At 36.7% G+C, this 19,270-nt stretch overlaps 1 protein-coding gene across 7 annotated transcripts in view; it reads left to right on the forward strand.

Annotated features, from left to right (window-relative positions):
• DNAI7 (dynein axonemal intermediate chain 7) overlaps window positions 1–19,270 on the forward strand; it is a 60,876-nt gene that overhangs the window by 35,605 nt on the left and 6,001 nt on the right. For all 7 annotated transcript variants that reach the window (XM_019654632.1, XM_019654631.1, XM_019654635.1 and 4 more), the window contains 3 exons: window positions 12,809–12,884; window positions 15,747–15,907; window positions 18,682–18,838. In XM_019654632.1, coding sequence (XP_019510177.1) covers window positions 12,809–12,884; window positions 15,747–15,907; window positions 18,682–18,838 — 394 coding nt within the window. The remainder of the gene's footprint in view (window positions 1–12,808; window positions 12,885–15,746; window positions 15,908–18,681; window positions 18,839–19,270) is intronic.

The following is a 19,270-nucleotide window of genomic DNA, read 5'->3' on the forward strand; positions in this document are numbered from 1 at the left end:
TTAAATATATATATATATATATATATATATATATATATATGTGTGTGTGTGTGTGTGTGTGTTTGTGTATAATATTTTCATTATCCATACATCCATGATGGACTCTTAGATTGTTTCCATGTTTTTACTATTATAAATAATGCCACAATAAACATGGGAGTGCATATATCTTTTGAGTTAATGTTTTTGTTTCTTTTTAAGAAATACCCAAAAGTAGAATTGCTAGATTCTATTTTAAATTTTTTTGAGGAAACTCCACTGTTTTCCATAGTGGCTGCACCAAGGTACATTCTCACTGACAGTGCATAAGTGTTCCGTTTTCTCCACATTCTCACCAACACTTATTTCTTATGTTTTGATAATAGCTATAACAAGTGTGAGGTGATGTCTCATTGTGTTATTGATTTGCATTCTCTAGTGATTAGTGATTTTGAGCACCATCTCATGTACCCATTGGACATCTGTATATCTTCTTTGGAAAACATGTCTGTTCAGATCCTCTGCCCTTTTTTTAATCAGTTTGTTTTTTTGTTTTGTTTTTGCTGCTCAGTTATATGAGTTTCTGACATATTTTGGATATTAACCCTTTATCAGATATTTAATTTGCATATATTTTCTCCCCCTTTAGTAGGCTGCCTTTTCATTTTGTTGATTATTTCTTCTGATGTGCAGAAGCTCTTTAGTTTCATGTAACTCCATTTGTTTATTTTTGCTTTTGTTGTCTTTGCTTTTGGTGTAATATCCAAAAAATAATTGCTAAGACTGATGTCAAGGCATTTACCACCTACATTTTCCTCTAGGAGGTTTATGGTTTCAGGTCTCACATTCAGGTCTTTAATTTTTTAGTTAAGTTTTCTGTATGGTGTAAAATAGTGGTCCGTTTTCATTCTTTTGCATGTGGCTATCCAGTTTTCCCAACACCATATACTGAAGAGACCACCCTTCCTTCATTAAATTTTATTGTCTCCTTTGTTGTAAATTAATTGTCCATGTATGCTTGGGTTTATTTCTGGGCTCTCAGTTCTGTTCCATTAATATATGTCTATTTTTATGCCATTGCCATGCTGTTTTAGCTTTGTATAATAGTTTGAAATCAGGAAACTTGATGTCTCCAGGTTTGTTCTTTCTCAAAATTGCTTTGGATGTTTAGGGTCTTTTGTGGTTCCATACAAATTTTAGGATTGTTTGTTCTGTTTCTGTGAAAAATGCTATTGCGGTTGCGTTGAATCTGTAGAATGCTTTTGGTAGTATGGACATTTCAACAATATTAATTTTTCTAATGCATGAGCATGGACTATCTTTCCATTTATTTGTGTCTGCTTCAGTTTCTATTAATGTCTTATGGTTTTCAGTGTGCAGATCTTTCACCTCCTTGGTTATATTTATTTCTATGTATTTTATTGTTTTGATGCAATTGTAAATAGAATTTTTTCTTTAAAATTTTTTTAATTAAAGTTTATTGGGGTGACAATTGTTAGTAAAGGAATTTTTCTTAATTTCTCCTTCTGATAGTTCATTATTAGTGAATAGAAATGCAACAGATTTCTATGTATTGATTTTGTATCTTATGACTTTGCTGAAGTTGTTTACAAGTTGTAACAGTTATTTTGGTGACGCTCTTTAGGGTTTTCTATATATAATATCATGTCATCTGCAAACAGTGACAGTTTTTATTTCTTTCTTTCTGATTTGGATGCCTTCTATTTCTTTTCCTTGCCCAGTTGCTCTGGCTAGGACTTCTAATACTTTGTTGAATAAAAGTGGCAAGAGTGGGGCATCATGTTTCGTTTCTGATCTTAGAGGAAAAACTTTCAGCTTTGCACTCTTAAGTATGAAGTCAGCTGTGGGCTTATTATACAGAGGGTGCCAAAAAAAGTGTACACATTTTAAGAAAGGAAAAACCTGTATTAAAATTGTAATACTCAATATATACTGATAACAAAAGATGAATATAAGTCACGTTTGACTTCTGCAATTACAAGAGGTGCTCAAAGTGGTTGCCATCAGCATAATTTTAGTAGAGTTTTTCTTAAAATGTGCATACATTTTTTTGGCACCCTCTGCATATGGCCTTTATTATGTTGAGGTGTGTTTCCTCTATACCCACTTTTTTGAGAGCTATTTTTAATCATAAATGACTGTTTAATTTTTTCAAATGCTTTTTCTGTATCTATTGAGATGATTGTATGATTTTTATCCTTCATTTTGTTAATGTGATGACTGATTTGTGGATATTGAACCATCCTTGCATCCTTGGTATATATCCAAAGGATCATGGTGTACGATCCTTTTAATGTATTGTTGTATTTGCTTTGCTAATATTTTGATGAGGATTTTAGCATCTATGTTCTTCAGAAACATTGACCTGTAATTTCCTTTCCTAGTGATTTCCATATCTGGTTTTGGTATCAGGGTAATGCCGACCTAGTAAACTAAGTTTGGAATTATTCCTCCCTCTTCTATTTTTTGAAAGAGTTTAAAAGGATTGGTATTAATTTTTCTTTAAATGTTTTGTTGAATTCACCAGTGAAGCCATCTGGTTCTGGATTGTTTTTTCTTGGGAGGCTTTTGATACTGATTTAATAACCTTGCTAGTAATTGGACTATTCAGGTTTTTATATCTTCAAGATTTAGTCATGATAGGTTGTATGCTTCTAGAAATTTATCTATTTCTTTTAGGTTGTTAATTTTGTTTGTGTATAATTGTCTATAGTAGTCTCTTATGATCCTTTGTATTTCTGTGGTATCAGTTGTAATATCTTCTCTTATATTTCTGATTTTATTTGAGTCCTCTCTTTTTTTCTTGGTGAACCTAGATCAAGTTTTGTCAATTTTGCTTATTTTGTCATGAAAAAACAAACAAAAAAACAATTGTTTGATTGCTCTTTTCTACTGTCATTTTTAGTCTCTATTAGATTTATTTCTGCTCTGATCTTTATTTCCTTCCTCCTACTAATTTTGGGCTTCATTTGTGGTTTTTTTTCTAGTTCTTTGAGGTATAAAGTTAAGTTGTTTATTTGAGATCTTTGTTTCATGATGTAGGTATTTATTTCTGTGAACTTCCTTCTTACAGCTGCTTTTGCTACATTCCGTAAGTTTTTGTGTGTTCTGTTTCCATTTTCATTTACCTCAAGGTATTTAAAATTTTTTCTTTTGATTTCTTCTTTGACCTGTTGGTTGTTCAGTAGCATGTTGTTTAATCTTCACATATTTGTGAATTTTCCACTTTTTTTCTTGTAATTGATTTCTAGCTTCATACAATTGTGATTGGTATGCTTGATATGATTTCAGCCTTCTTTAATCTATTAAGGCTTGTTTTGTGGCCTAACATATGATCTATCCTAGAGCATGTTCCATGTGCACTGGATAAGAATGTGAATTCTGTTGGATGGAATGTTCTGTATATGTTCTTTAAGTCCATATCGTCTAATATGTTTAAGACCAATGTTTCCTTAGTGTTTTCTGTGTGGATGATCTATCCATTGATGAAAGTGGGATATTAATGTCCCCTACTGTTTTTGGATTGCTTTCTATTTGTCCTTTAGGTCTGTTAATAATTGTTTTATCAATTTAGGTGGTCCTATGTTGGGTGCATAAATAGTTACAAATGTTATATCCTCTTGTTAGATTGACCAGAGGGAGAGTGCAAAGATAGTACCCACCTCCGATATCTCTGGGAAGATTATAGTTGGCTCTTAGACGTGTATTTAATTAGAATCCTGCCCCTCAGACCACAGCTATGAAGATATACTAATAAGCCTCTTTCACAGAAAGAGCGGCTCTTGGGTCTTTTGCTTCTCTGCTGTGCCCTGGAAGTGGTAGCCAGTTAAATACTCTTTTTCTGTTTGTTACAGTCTTGTGGGGTCTGTGAGTATGAGTTCTAATGGCCATTAGAATGAGGCAATCTACAGGTGTCCCCAATTTTTGTGGCTGCCAGATGAGGGTATAAGCTTCCTTCTGTTAGATATTGGTGATCTGGAACAAGACAGGGAGATCACAAAGATGGCACCTGCTGGCCTCTATTTTTGGAGAGTAATTCAGTTGGACCCTAGATGTGTGTTAAGCTAGATGCCTACCTCTAAAGTCTGTGCCTTCAGATAAACAAATAAGCCTCTTTCACAAAAAGTCTAGGTGCTTTTCAGTTGGCTGCCTCTGTGCTGGGCCATGGGGCAGGTAAGTCCATGCTTGCAGCTCTTTAAGAACAGTTGTTTATTGTGTGGATGCAAGCCCCTTTGGTTTTCAAAGCTAGATGTTTTGGCGGCTGGTCTCTCAGGTGTAGGTCTTAAAAGTTGGGGTGCTAGATGTATGATTCAAACCCTTCACTCCTCAGGGAGAAGCTTGTATTTGTGAGTTCACTCCTGATTGTGGGTTGCTACATGGGGATGGCGTTTATGGTGAGATTGTGTCTCAGTTTCTCCTACCTGCTTTGATGTGGGTCTTTTTTATCATTTGCCGGATATGTAAGAGTCACTCAGCTAGTTTTGCTTCTTTTTTCCAAAGGAAATTGTTCTATATGAAGCAGTATATATCGTGTATCTGTGGGAGGTAGTGGACTCAGGATTTTCCTATGTCACCATCTTGAACCAGAACTTGTATACTTTTATATGGAACGACACCTAAGATGTATTGTTAAGATATTATTTCTAAGTTAGAAGAAAATGTATTTGCAATAGGATTCTGTTTTTGTGAGGGGGAAAAATACTTATTGGTGAATGCATAGAAAAAAATCTGAATGTCTAGTCATCAAATGGTGGCTATCTTGGTGGTGGGGGAGGGAGTGTGAGAAAGCTTGGATGGTGGTATAGTATCTGTGATATTTTTTATCCTGTCTGCATTTCTGTATTATTTTAATTTTCAGTAAATAAATTCTGAACTCACATTACTTTCCTAATGGAAAATAAAACAATATATTTCCCTTTTTGGTTTTAAAGAGGGAAAGTTCATGATAGGCCTCTAAGACACGCCCCTTGCTCTTCTGTCATTGTGAAATTCCCCTCCTCCCAGCACCCTCATCCACGCTACCTAACTTCTGCCTGTCTTTCAAGACTTCAATTTTACATCCTTATCTTCAGACTAAATTAGATGTTTCTCTATTATGCTTTTATCATTCTGTTTAATTATTAGAATTCTTCCCTTAAACACTAAATGATGATCTTGACGACAAGAATATCTTGATAGAGTTTGTATTTACAGGAAGCACAAGGCCTGGTATGATGGCGGCTCAATAAATGTTTACTGAATGAATGAAGGAATAAGTGAGTGAATGGATGGCTAAGTGATTAAAAGCAGGCTATGATGTGAGTCTGATTTGTTGTGAACAACTTACATAAGTACAGCCACCTATATCAAGGAATTCAACCACTACTCACATTAAAATTATTCTGTGCTTTGGAGACACTTAAGACCCTTTCATTTACAGTTGGGTGCCCTGAGGACTATTTCTGCTGTTTAGGGAATCTACAAGCTTGTCACCAGGGATTCTTGGGACCCTCTCTTTAGTGGTTCTGAACCCCGTGGTGATCTGGCCTAGTACGAGTGGTGATAGGTGGCGTCCCACCACCACGGCCTCAGGAAGAGTGTGCTCCTTGCAATCCTGTTGGAACTCAGTGACTTTGAAACAGTATTTATGGATGGTAGTTAGATTTGTATTCCTTTATAATCACAGCAGTATACGAACTATCGTAACTGTGTCACCCATAACACTGTTTTCTTTGTGTGGCAAACTGTATTCTAAATTTTAAAAACTGGCATAGAAATTCATGAAATTTAACTTAAGCGTGTGTGCATGTGTTCGTTGAGTATATGTATAAGTTAGGGACTACCTGAAAGATCAGTAGGCAAGCTTACTATGTTTTGATTTTAGAGAAAGAGATTTCTCTATTTTTACAACTTCTTTTTTAGGGTAAACTGCTTACCTTTATAATTTTAGGTTGGCATGTTTTAATATCAGTATTATATTTCTCATATATTTTAATGACTTTGGAAGCTGATTGCAATTATTAGTATAATAATGTAGAATTTATGGCCAATAACACCTGAGTTGTGCTTGATATGTGAAATGATCACAAGGGACAAGTATCTAGCACTTTGTTTAAAAATTAAATCACTTAGGGCCGGCCGAGTAGCGCGGTGGTTAAGAGCTGGCTTGGGACGCCAGAGGGCCCTGTTTCGGATCCCACATATGAGAGCCAGTGACAGTGCCCTTCACAGCTAAGATGCTGAACAACAGCTCAACCTGGAGCTGGGTTGCCATGAGTCGCCAGCGACGGCATAGGCTGAAGCCCCTGTGGCAGTGGGTTGCCATGGGCTACCATGTGTAGCCAGCAGCCAGCGTGAGNAGTGGGTTGCCATGGGCTACCATGTGTAGCCAGCAGCCAGCGTGAGCGGCCAGCAGCCGCAGTGAGCAGCCGTCCAGAAGCCGGAGACTGATCTGCCTCGCCTGGGAAGGGCGCAATGATGGTGCCAACTTGGGCCAGTGGAGCAACATCCTCCACAACTAGACTGAAGAACAAAACGACAGCAACTTGTCTGTTCCCCTTCCCACATTTCCCCAGTGCTGTTCCCATCCCCCAATTCCCCAATTAAAAAAAAAATTAAATCACTTAGATTTAGAAGATGATCCTAATTACGTCTTTCCTTTTTCATGGGTCTATTAAGGACTTTGCCACTAGAGGGCTCTCAATACCATATTTTAGTTCAGTTAAATTTTAATCATAATAATACAATAATATTGTAGGTATTGGGTAATAGTCTTCTCAATTAATATATTTTACAACATTTTTAGAAAAGCCTAATTTCAGTGTAGCACATTTATGAGGAGTGTTGTTTTTTAAAAATTATAATCAACTTCAGAAATATTTTAATGAGGAAAGGGGCATGCATGATAGTATATGGGCCTTTGAACTTTTAAAAGTTCAAATTAAAAATAATCTTAAACAGATACAAGAGTTAACAAATATTAATATATATGTATATATTTAATGAGTATATGTAAAATGTTAACTAAGTTCCTTCTATAAGGAATTCAACATGATCATGGTTTTTAATGAGCTAACAATCTTGTGGAGGAAAAGAGTTAACAGTTACCATACATTCTAATATGTGCAATGAGAGAGATGATGTTTGGGAGTTAAGAGATAAAAAAAAAATTAAAGAAAAAACAGAATGAACAGATTTTGGTCAGAGGGACAAGTATGGAGACATAAAATAGCCATAGAGATTCGACACTTCTTGGCATGATCATGGTTAAATTAAAAATCTGTGAGACTCGGTCCGGCCGAGTGGCTCAGTTGGTTAAGAGTTGGCTTAAGAGTGCGAGCTCTGAGCAACAGGGCCTCCAGTTCGATTCCCACATGAGCCAGTGACGCTGCACCTAAGCTGAGCTGTCGCTGAACTGCCAACAGGTGGCAGGATGGCTCAGCTGGTGTAACAACAAAATTGCCTGTTCAATGGTGGGCTACGCCCACCTGCAACTAAGACTGAACTTGGCACCTTGAGCTGAGCTACCACCTGGATGGCTCAGTGGATAGAGCATGTGCTCTTAACAATAAGGCTGCTGGTTCAACTCCCACGTGGGATGGTGGCTACACCCACCCGCAACTAAAATTGAACACAGCACCTTGAGCTTAGAGGCCATGAGCTGCCAACGGGCAGCCAGGTGGTGACTGGCGCCCCCCACAACGAAGATTGAAGAACAACAACTTGGCTGGTTCTCTTCCCCAATTCCCCAATAAAATCTTAAAATAAATAAATAAACAAATAAAAATCTGTGAGACTGGCCTATGTAAAAAACCCAGCAGTAACATTCAACAGCCTTCAACTTCCCACAGAATTACTTCAGCAATCCATTTCCATGGTCGTACTCTGGACTGTATTCCTGTTTCTTTACTTGTTCAACAAATATTTTTTGAATGCCTAACATATATAAATAGGCACTGTTCTGGCCCTCAGGGGACATGGGTGAAAAGACAAATGAGATTCCTACTCTTGTGATTTACATAAAAGTCAGGAGAAACCAACAATAAATAAGGAAAACTGGAAAACAGCAGATACTCATAAATGTCATACACCGAATTAAACAGGATCATGTAAGCAATAGAAAGTGACTGACTGGTGATGGCCACATTGGGTGGTTAGGGTGGACTTGTAGGATGAGTTATTATTTAAGCTGAGACCCCAATGACCAGAAGGAATCAGCTATGTGATGATTAGGGTAAAAATATTGTAGTCTGAGGGTCCGATTGCTGCAAAAGTCGTAAGACCGAAATGAGGACCAGGAAGGCCAGTGGACTGACATGGTGGACAAGGAGGAAAGTTGTATGTGATGAGGTCAGAGAGGGATGCAGGGCTGTGCAGGCCAGAGTAACAAGCTGAGATTTCATTGCAAATGCAGTGGGAAGCCATTAGAGGGTTGTAAGTAGAAGAGTGGCATGATCTGATTTATAGCTTTGAAAGGTTATTTTGACTACTGTGCAGAGAACGAATTGTGAGGGGCCACAGTAGAAGCACAGCATCCAGTTAAATAGTACTGGGGAGGCATGCAAGGTCAAGGTGGCTTGGACAAAAGTGGTAGTAAGAGACATGGAAAGATGGATATGTTTGGGATATGTTTTGGAAGTAAAATTAACAAATCCTGCTGAGTTTGTATTTTAGGAAACAAAGTAGATAGTGGTTCAATTTACTGAGATTGACAGGAATGGGGTGAACAGGTTGAGGATGACAGTGAAACAAAAGTTTTGTTTTAGGCATGGAAAGTTTGGGACACGGAGATGGAAATGTGAAGTAAGCAGTGTGAACCTGGAGTTCCCAGGGAAGGCAGACACAGCTACCATGTCTGTGCAGGTTTTACCCTGCACTCTGGAGCCGAGCAGGACAGTGTGTGTGGAGCCTAAAGAGCATCACTAGCATCGATTTGGGAACCACTGACCTATTGATGGTACTAAAGTCACAGGAATGAATGAGGCTCCAGCAAACTCAGAGTGATCATTCTTAACTTTTATTCAACATGAAGCAATGACGCTATATTTTCAAAATTCATATTTAATTCCTTATCAAGGGCCAGTTCAAACAATTTATTCTGAGGCGCTAGTTCAATTTAAATTAACTTTCATGAAAGAATTGGATTTCAGATCAGCTGATTTCTTTGTATAGAGCTTCTCTTGATGGACAATACAATTCAAGACATTTTATCAAATTTGTAAAGTATTCAGTGCTGATGTTTTGCAGACATGCAATATGATCACCTACTTCATTAATAATTGTTGATATCAATCTCCTATGTTCTCTTCAAATACTTTTATGATTTTTATGGCTGTTGATTAGTTCTCTTTTTACATTTAAACCTTTTATCCATCTGGAATTTATTTTAGTGTCAAGTGGGAAGAAAGAATCTAAATTTATTTTGTTTCAAATCTTAGCCAGCTATCTCAAAACACTTACCATATAAACCTAAGCTTTTTTCCTATTGATCTGAAATGCCATATGCTAAATTCCCAAGAGGATCCTCAGATCTATTTCTGGAATCCCTATTCTGCGCCCAGTGATTTTATTTGCGATCCAGGTCATTTTGTACATCAAATTCAAATTGTATATAGATTAAAAGACTTTCCATGTTACAATATCTGTGCATTTATCAAGTTGCAATGAAAAAATACTTTGCTATTCCATATTATAAGCCAATTCCTATATCTATTGAGCCATGTGCATTGAAAAGTTATATTTTAGCTATCTTCTCATATTCTGTCAACATTTCCAGGCAAATTTAGAAAATGTATATTGTATAGATGTATTATAAACCTAAAAGATTTATTAAAAATATTTTAAAATAAAATATTTATTATAATACACTATTAAGGTTTATCTAGAACAGGGGTTGGCAAACTTTTGAGACAGAAGAGCGTATCCAGTCCCTCACAACAATTTAAAAATTTTTCGAGAGCCATAAAACAAATGAAATCACCATTATGTGAATAATATCCCTTAAAATTTATAAATGAAACTATGATAGTTTTATTTTCAGTTTCAGTTTCACTTCAGAGCCACATGTACGTACCCAAAGAGCTGCATGTGGCCACGAGCCACAGTTTGCCAACCCTTGATCTAGAAGAAAAAAATACATGAAAATAGCCAATTTTATAAAACAATTATGGAAAGAGGACTTTTCATTGCCAGATATAAAACATGATGATAATGTGAAGAAACACAAGGAGATTTATAATGTATAAATCTATGAAGAATTAGATTGCCTACATATGTGGTTTGGAATTTAAGTTTTGTCAGTTCCGATGATAACAGCTGCAATGAGAGGAGATATTCTAGAGTAGTTATCAAGACTAATGAGCTTGCACCAGAATAGAAATTGACACATTGCTTCCTTCCAACTTCAAAAACGTCAACTGAGCTAAAGAGTAACATCAAATAGTAAAAATTTTGGATTATGTAAAGGCAATGTGTTAAATACAAGCTTATTCTATTGTGATAATAGAGAAGCTGATATGTCCCTGTTGTTGCATGCTGAACTGCTGTGGTGATCAAGGGGCAGGTTCTGCTGAGAACGTCTGAATTCTTAGTCTCCCTTCAAAGAGTTAAAAAACCTTTGGTCTAAACTCTGAAGAATTCTCAACCCTTTGAAGATGTGAATTGGAAAACCTGACTTGCTTATTGAGCTGATATTTTTGGTATTTTTAATGATCATAATTCCTGTAAGAAAGAAATGCAACTGGCTTTTTAATGGTAGATAATATCAAAAGCCACCTAGATGTCCCACTAGCACCTTAAATTCAACATATCTACAATCGAATTCACTACTTTTTTCTCAAACCTGTCCTTCCTCCTTTTCTTTTCTTGATAATTGACCACCATTCCCCTAATACCTAAGCCAGACACCTGGACATCAGCGTTCGCCTGTCCCTTGCCTTACATCTATATCCAATTGCCATCCAAGTTATGTTGATTTTGATTACTTATCACAGCAGTTCTCAACCTTCCTAATGCTGCGACCCCTTAATACAGTTCCTCATGTTGTGGTGACCCCCAACCATAAAATTATTTTCGTTGCTACTCTATAACTGTAATTTTGCTACTGTTATGAATCGTCATGTAAATATCTTTTTGTTTTCTGATGGTCTTAGGCGACCCCTGTGGAAGGGCCGTGCGACCCCCAAAGGGGTCGCAACCCACAGTTGAGAGCCGCTGGCTTATCATCTCTCACATATACTCTTCCTAATGGCCCTGATTGCTTGTACCTTGTGTTAGGCCCTGATCCTCTTACCTTGGACTTCTTTCTCTCCACTAAGCCATCCATTCATCAGCTGGTCACCAGAATATTCTTTTTGAATGTAAATTTCATGTTAATTTTTTTATTAAAAGCCTTTTGTGGGTTCTCCTTTACCCATAGGAAAAATTCTAGTCTTCAGAGTGGCACCCAAAGCTTATCTGTAGCTTCAGATCTCTACACCCTCCTAACATGCCTCATTCCAACCACACCTGACTGTTCGGGGTGCTTGGAACCCTGTTTTGCTTCATGCCCTTATGCCTTCACTCCTGCCATTTTTTGGGAAGACCTAATTATCTTTCAAGGTTTAGTTTAAACTTTATCACCTTTGGGTAGTGTTTCATATCTTCACCCACCCACAGAATTGATTATTCTTCCTTTGTATTTCTATCGTGGGCCCCTTTACGTTTTACTGCAGCACCCACAAAACTGTATTATACCTGTTTGTTCACTTGCTTCCCTGATAGACTGGAAGCTCCTTAAGGCAATAGTGTTAACACTCATCCAAATGAAGACACAGGGCAATACAGTGATGAGAGTGAAGGAAAGGATGATTTACTACGGGACTTGGCTCTGTATGGTGATTGAAGATGAAAGGCATGGTGGGATTAACTGGCTTTAAGCTTCTGACTAGAATCCTGGTAGAAGGTTATTCTAGTGCTGAAGAAAGTACAGGTGGTATTTGAGGACAAATGAAGTTTGCTGGATATCCAGTTTGCAAATATCAGCACACACATACCAGATTTTTATAGCAACACTGCATTTATCTAGTGCTTTGCAGTATACAAAATTCTTTACATCTATTATTTGACCCTTAGAATAGTTATCTTTCTAAGCTTCAGTTTCCTTTTTTTTTTTTTTGTAAAATTAAGATAAGAGCTATCTCTTAGGATTGTTTGTGAGATGTATTATGTGTCTGGCACACAAATGAGTACCAAATATGTTGTTAGGTCAGAAATTTGAGTCCCATAATGGTTAAATGACTTGCTCAAAGTCACAAAAGTAACTTAGTGGCAGACTTGGATATAAACTCTGGATCTTATTGTCCTACTATTGTAGTATTCTTTTTATTACACTACAGTATAATGAGATATCTTCTATTTACTTGGTACATAGCATCTAATTTTCTTGAGAGGCTTACCTAAAAGCAGGCTTTGGAATTACTCCATCAGAGAGCTGATTGCCAAAATCAAACCAAATCTGAAACTTGGCTAAAACCAAAATGCATATATAAACAATATTCTTATAGCTTGCATTGCTTCCTGGTCTTTCTATTTTACACTTGAGGGTTTTCAGCAGAGAATCTGAGCAGGCTAGCTCCTGCCTCTGTAAAGTTCTGTGGAGATGTGCTCTTATTTTAACTGATTTTCAAAATACAGTTTTTAAAGTTCAGTTTCATGCCAGAGCAAGTGTCGGTTTGGGGCACTGGAATGAAGGTAACAGGCATCTGAAGTATGAACTGGCACAGAAGGAGAATGAATTTGGGCTGAAACAGACACTGCCAATCACACCCATCTGTCCTCATGTTTTCCATAGAGTCCTGTCCAGGAAGAACCTGAAGCCACAAAATATGAGCTGGAGATGAAATTATTAAGTGAAACAGTTTTAGCAGGTATTCTTCTAACTTACATTTTTAGAATTTAACTTTATTGGCATTTTCTGCTTTCTAAAGAAATTCAAGGTCATTGTAAAAAAATGTATATGTTGCAGAAATATATTTAAAGTGAAAATTTCTCATTATCCCTCTTCTGAGATAACCAATGTTAACACATTTATTTGTGCTTGCTTCCTCTCTCTCTCTCTCTCTCTCTCTCTCTCTCTCTCTCTCTCTCTCTCTCTCTCTCTCTCTCTGCCTCTCTTTCTCTAATAAAACCATGGGATCATCTCATACAGATATTTTTGTTGAAAATTATTATTTTTCACTTAACAGAATTTGTTTATCTACATAACATATTCTACATACATACAAATGTAGACCACAATACATATTCTAGTTAAATGAATAATATTCAACATTATTCTAAGTCAGAACACATTGGTAGCCTGACTTTTTTTAGTAGCTGTATAATTCCATATAATAATGGAACATTATTTAAATCCTTAGTGATAGACAGTAAAGTTTTTTCTTATGTTTTATTATTACAGACAGTGTTGCAATGAAAATTTGCAAGCACACATATACAATCAGAGGTTTCTCAACACTTTTGCTTTCAATCTTATCCTGGGAAATAGCAATTGGATTTGGTTTTAACATGTCATAATGGTAGAGATGTCTAACTTGCAAATCTTTTAGTTTGAGATTTATGTATATGCTTTCCATTAACTTTTATCATTATACTGCTTTACCAGTAACTTCTAAGGAATCTATTTTCTATATAGCATATTTTTCATAACAGGCTTCTTGTCTACTTCATTACTTTTTTCAACACACTTTCGTTTCTGTAGTCAACTAGGTTTATACCTTTATAATTTTATATAACCTTTACAAAGTAGTTTTTCTGTTAGAAATATTATACATGTCAAGTCCTGAACCTTTGTAAATAATATCAAGTTTTTCTACATGATGATCCCTGAATAATATATATATCATAAATGTCTAAATTTGAACACAGTATTCTTTCTTACTTTCTTTTCAGGTAAGTGGATTATTTAGTTACATTTGACAATTAATTAAAGTCTGCATTTTATTAACTACATAAGGAAAAAGGGAAATTGCTTAACTGGAATTTTCTTTGGATATTTTCATTAATTTTCAGTGCCTGATATCCACAGGCTAAAGTCAAAGCCATCTCACTGAGCTTCCTTTTATGAGAGAGGGAAATTGTAATGATAAATGATGAGGCTAATGGTTCCTGAGTTTTTACAATGTCTGGTATCAGTTCTGAGCTCTTTACATGCATGACTCACAGTTCCCCCAAATGCTGTAAGATAGATACTACTATTATATCCATTTTGTAGAGGGAGGAACTGAGAATAGAGATATTAATTAACATATCTTGTCATACAGCTAGTATAGGGTAGAACCTACAAGTGGTCTGATTTCTCTTTCCAACACATTACACTATATTGAAAGAATTTTCGTGAAAGGTGGGAATGGTCCCAGTAATACATGACTTCAGATGTTTTCCTGATTGTGCATTGAGAATTATGGGATCATAGAATTTCCCTATAAAATTTCTGAACACAAGAGATTACCCAATCCAGTTCCTTCACTTTCAAGTCTCTATCCCTGGTTTTCTATGAGCTGGGCCTATTTTTGTTGAAAAAAAATTAGCTTTAATTTTATACATGGACCTTTTTTTTTTTACCATTTTACTTTCTTCTTTCAGATATTTGGCCTCATCATGTCCAATTTTCAGAAACGAATTTGGCAGTTATGAAATTTTGTGTTAAAACATTTTTTTGATCTTTTAGAACGAAGGGTAGCAGAATATGCCTCCCCAAAATATGCCACTTTGGCATAAGGACTATTCTGAGCTGAAAGCAGTTGAAAAGATACAGATGCAAGACGGCTCCCTACCTTTCTCCTCTTTGCCTAAAAGCAGGATATACATTTTCAAAGGTGTCCCCCTTGGCCTGTCTACCAGGAAGGACAAAGGTTAATTCTCCAAGACTGCTTTGACCCTATCAGCCTGTGGAGGGCACTAGAGGAATCTACATAACAAACTCTTCTAACTAGCCTTTATCTTATCCCTCAGAAGCCTAAAACTGCTTTCTGTTGTCCTGTCATTTCTCTACAAATTTATTGTCCTTTGTTGAAGATGCTCTATAAGCTGGAGTTCTAAGCCACCTCTGTGAGTTACTCATTTTTTCCTGGGGATCTCCCATATGTACATGAGGCGTACATGTTAATAAACTTCTGTTTTTCTCTTGTTAATCTGTCTTTTATTACAGGGGTCTCAGCCAAGAACTCAGAAGGGTAGAGGGAAAGATAAAATATATCTTTTTAGTTTGTATTTTAATAACAACATATGCCTATTGTATACAAATTCCTAAAATACTAGTATATGAAATATAAATAAAGCCCTCCCTTGCATCCTACCATTACACATACCTGCTCTCACTCCAGAGGTTAGCTTTATGAATAGTTGGGGTTTTAAAAAATAATTTTACTGGGGATTATTGGGGAACAATGTGTTTCTCGAGGACCCATCAGCTCCAAGTCAAGTAATTGTTTCAATCTAGTTGTGGAGGGTGCACCTCAGTGGCCCATGTGGGAATCGAACTGGCAGCCTTGGTGTTATGAAAACTGCACCCTGCACAGTAACCACTTGAGCTAACCAGCCACTCCCCCCACCTTTTTTTTTTAATTTTATGAATAGTTTTGAATTAACCACTTTTTGAAAAAGTTTTAATACCTATAAATAAAATCTTTCTTTACTGGTACTAGAATTTGTTTTTTTCATTTCCCTCCTAAGAAAATACAAAGATGCTATGATCTATTAAATAACTGAATTAATCCGATTAATTTTAGCACAGTTGTTGCTGATAGAGAATGCCCCTGGAAAGCCACTTTTCTTTGAAGACAATGAGGTTGATATGCACCAATTCACAGCTCTGGGTGGCGTGTACCACTTGGATATTTTGCAGCTTCCCCCACAGTGCAAGCCAATGAAGAGGTGGATGATGATGGAAGTAGGTTGATTCTTCTTTTTTTTTAATTAAAGTTTATTGGGGTGACAATTGTTAGCAAAGTTACATGGATTTCATGTGTACAATTCTATAATACATCTTCTATATATCACATTGTGTGTTCCCCACCCAGAGTCAGTTCTTCTATCACCATATATTTGGCCCCATTTACCCTCATCTACCACCCCCTCCTCCCTTACCCTCTGGTAACCACTGAACTATTATTGTCTGTGTCTATGAGTTTTTCTTTCTTCATTTGTTTTTCTTGTTCTTTTTTATTCTTAAGTCAAAATAATTTCTCACATTTTTACTTTATGTCAAATGCTCTAACATCTAGTGAACTTTAACTCTATTAAGCAAGCACAAAAGGAAAAAAAATCTTGAATTTATAAAAAATTGTCTTGCTTTAATAAAATTTGAATCAGTACTAAAGGTAAGGAACCTGAAATAATATGGGCTTGAAAGCTAGAATTTAGGCAGGTCAACTTAATTGTAAACCTATAGCTCTATGTTTCGATTATGCCAATTTGGCCTTAATAATGATAGTCTATTTCAGGGGCTGGAAAAAATTTTCTGTAAGTGGCCAGATGATAAATATTTTCAACTTTGTGGACCATACCAGCTCTGTTGCAACTCCTTAACTCTGCTATTGTTACGCTAAAACAGCCACATGTAAATGAATGGGCATGGCTCTGTTCCCGTTAAACTTTATTTACAAAAACTAGTAGTGGACCAGCTTTTCCAGGAACCATAATTTGTGGACTCTGGTTTTGATTCGCGGTTCCTAATATGTGGTGCCTTGACCAGAAGCATCAGCACACCTGGTATCATCTGGGAATTTGCTACAAATGCCAACTCATGGGCCCCACCTCAGTCTTACTGAATCAGAAATTCTGGAGGTGTGAAGCTCAGATGTCTGTTTTAGGGAAACACGCTCTAAGGTTTGAGAACCAGTGGTCTGGACCCTTGATATACAAAGTGTGGGCCATGAGTCAGCAGTGCCAGCATCACCTGGAGCTTGTTACAAATGCATCAGCTGGGACTTCACCTCAGACCTAGACCCTTGTGTGAGTCACATGCACATTAAAGCTTGAGAAGCACTGTCCCAGGTGAGGCCAATGCTACTGATGCAGGGACCATGCTTTGACTAGTAAGGATGCTGATGATAGCAGTTGTTAGATCATCTCTCAAGGCGCTTCTCGTTTCTGTTTCCATAACTAGTAACATTTGCACTGTACTGACTTGGTTTAACTACCTCACGGTGGCTTGTGTCCCAAATATACCCAGTTATGTTGTCATAGCCCCTTCCTCCTCCCTTCATTGCTCTCCTGACCTTCTTTCCTCTCTCCCTATCCCCCTTCCCCTCTTCCCCTCTTTCTGTCTCTCTCTTTTCTCTAACACATCATGTACATAGATTGCAAGACACTTCTCACCCATTTTTGTATTAGAGCAGTATTTCAACTTTTATTTTTTTCCATTCTCATCACGCTGAGAAGCTTTTGTAAACATTTTTTCCTCTCCTTCCCCATGAGAATTTAATACTGCAGATATACTGTGTCCCTGTGTAAGTGCTGTACATACATCTGTGCTTTATACATACAAGAATACAAGTTTTTCTTTTATTCTCCCCCTCCCCGAACTAATTTTCACTCTATTGGGGATAATATTGCCAGTCCTTTCCCCTTCGCACCACAAATGAGAGTGCATTTACTAGAACAAGCCTGGGAGAGATAACCTGGTCTATAGTCACTTTGAAGAATCTATTTGAATCGACCTTTCCTACCTCGGTGATGCTTGAAGGACAGTGGTGAGTCCAAGAAAGGCATTCTTTCGGTGAAGGGAGGCCTTCAATACTCTTCATCTGTAGGAAGGTCCCAGCCTGAGCTGAGGTTTTCAAGGATTTGTCCAAAGACCTGTTGTTGAATTTTGTCAGAATGTCCTGATCCCACTGCTCCATGCTCTGCATTTGAGCCCAGAGTACCCTCCTACACGCCTATTTTTCTCCTCTGCGACAAAGGCCTTCCTCCTTTCTTTCAGTACCTTCTCTTCAATCTCTCCCCTCCTCTAGAATTTTTCCCCATCCAGTTTTTTCCTCTATTTTGTAACATTTTTAATCTTCCATCCTTCCCTAGATTCTTCTCTGTTGCATTCAGATAATGGATAAATCTCCCTTATCTCAGAGAAACCTGCTGTTGGTTTAATTTACATTCTCTTTTTCTCCCAGCATTATTGAGATGTACTACTTGGCATATAACACTGTGTAATTTTAAGATGTACAATGTGATGATTTTTACTTCCATCCATTCATTTCTCTATACTTCTCAAAAGGTTGCTTATACTTCTTTCTCTCTTCACCTACGCTCCCCAACCCCAAGGTATTGGAACATGGGATTGGGGGTCCTTTAGCTCTGTGTTTGAGTTCTGGTGCCTCTTTGAAGACTGTAATTTTTGACAAATTACTTGATTTATCTAAGTCCCATTTATATTCTCTGTTAAACATATGTCTTGGACGGTTCCTTGGAAAAATAAAATGATGAGTAATCCCCAGCATAGAATATGGCCCACAGGAGGGTTCTGAAATCACATTCAAATGTGGTGGGGTTTTTTCCTTAATCATTACCTTTTAATTTTGTTGTGACATTTTGTCAGTCTATACTTAAATGGGGCCAAACGGCAGTGCTTATTAAAAATAATTACATAGCTTATTCAGCAATATTTACATATTTAACTGTTACCAGTCAGCTTCTAACTTGGTGTTGTTTGGTCATTTTTAAAAGATACTCAAGGAAGGACTACAGAAATATATGTATCCTCCAGTCGCTACAGAAGACGTTGAAACAGAAAGTGCTTTCCCACCCATAGAGGTCATGCTGGAGGTTCATGAGAACGTGATCTTTTTTGAGGATCCTGTGGTTGCCAGGTGGGATGCTAAAGGTACAGTCATGCCTTAATCAGCTTTGATAATTATGTAATGCAAGGGGTATAATAATGCAAATCCTTAAATCAAAAGAGAAAGTGCAGTGTGTAAACTGAGTTTCTAATCTTACACATTTCAGGGTCTTTGTTTTATTTGCTCTCAATGGAAATAGATTGGAGTTTTAAAGTTTATTGAATTTTATAACTCATAGGGAAATACAACATGTAAAATTTGACTCTAACTGCAGTAATTAGCATACAAGTACAGTATTTTTTAAACCACAGGGAAAATTTTGCCTGGAATTACTAAAAATTTGGAGAATCTATTTATAGGCAATGCTTAATTTTTACCTTTACAAATTAAAATAATTTTGTTAGTGTAAAAAAAAGAGGAACTGTAACTTAGTTTGTCAACATAATTGTATTTGTTATATTAAATTTAAGTCAAAA

The sequence above is a fragment of the Hipposideros armiger genome, unplaced genomic scaffold (assembly GCF_001890085.2).
Source record: "Hipposideros armiger isolate ML-2016 unplaced genomic scaffold, ASM189008v1 scaffold_227, whole genome shotgun sequence".
NCBI classification, from domain to species: domain Eukaryota; kingdom Metazoa; phylum Chordata; class Mammalia; order Chiroptera; family Hipposideridae; genus Hipposideros; species Hipposideros armiger.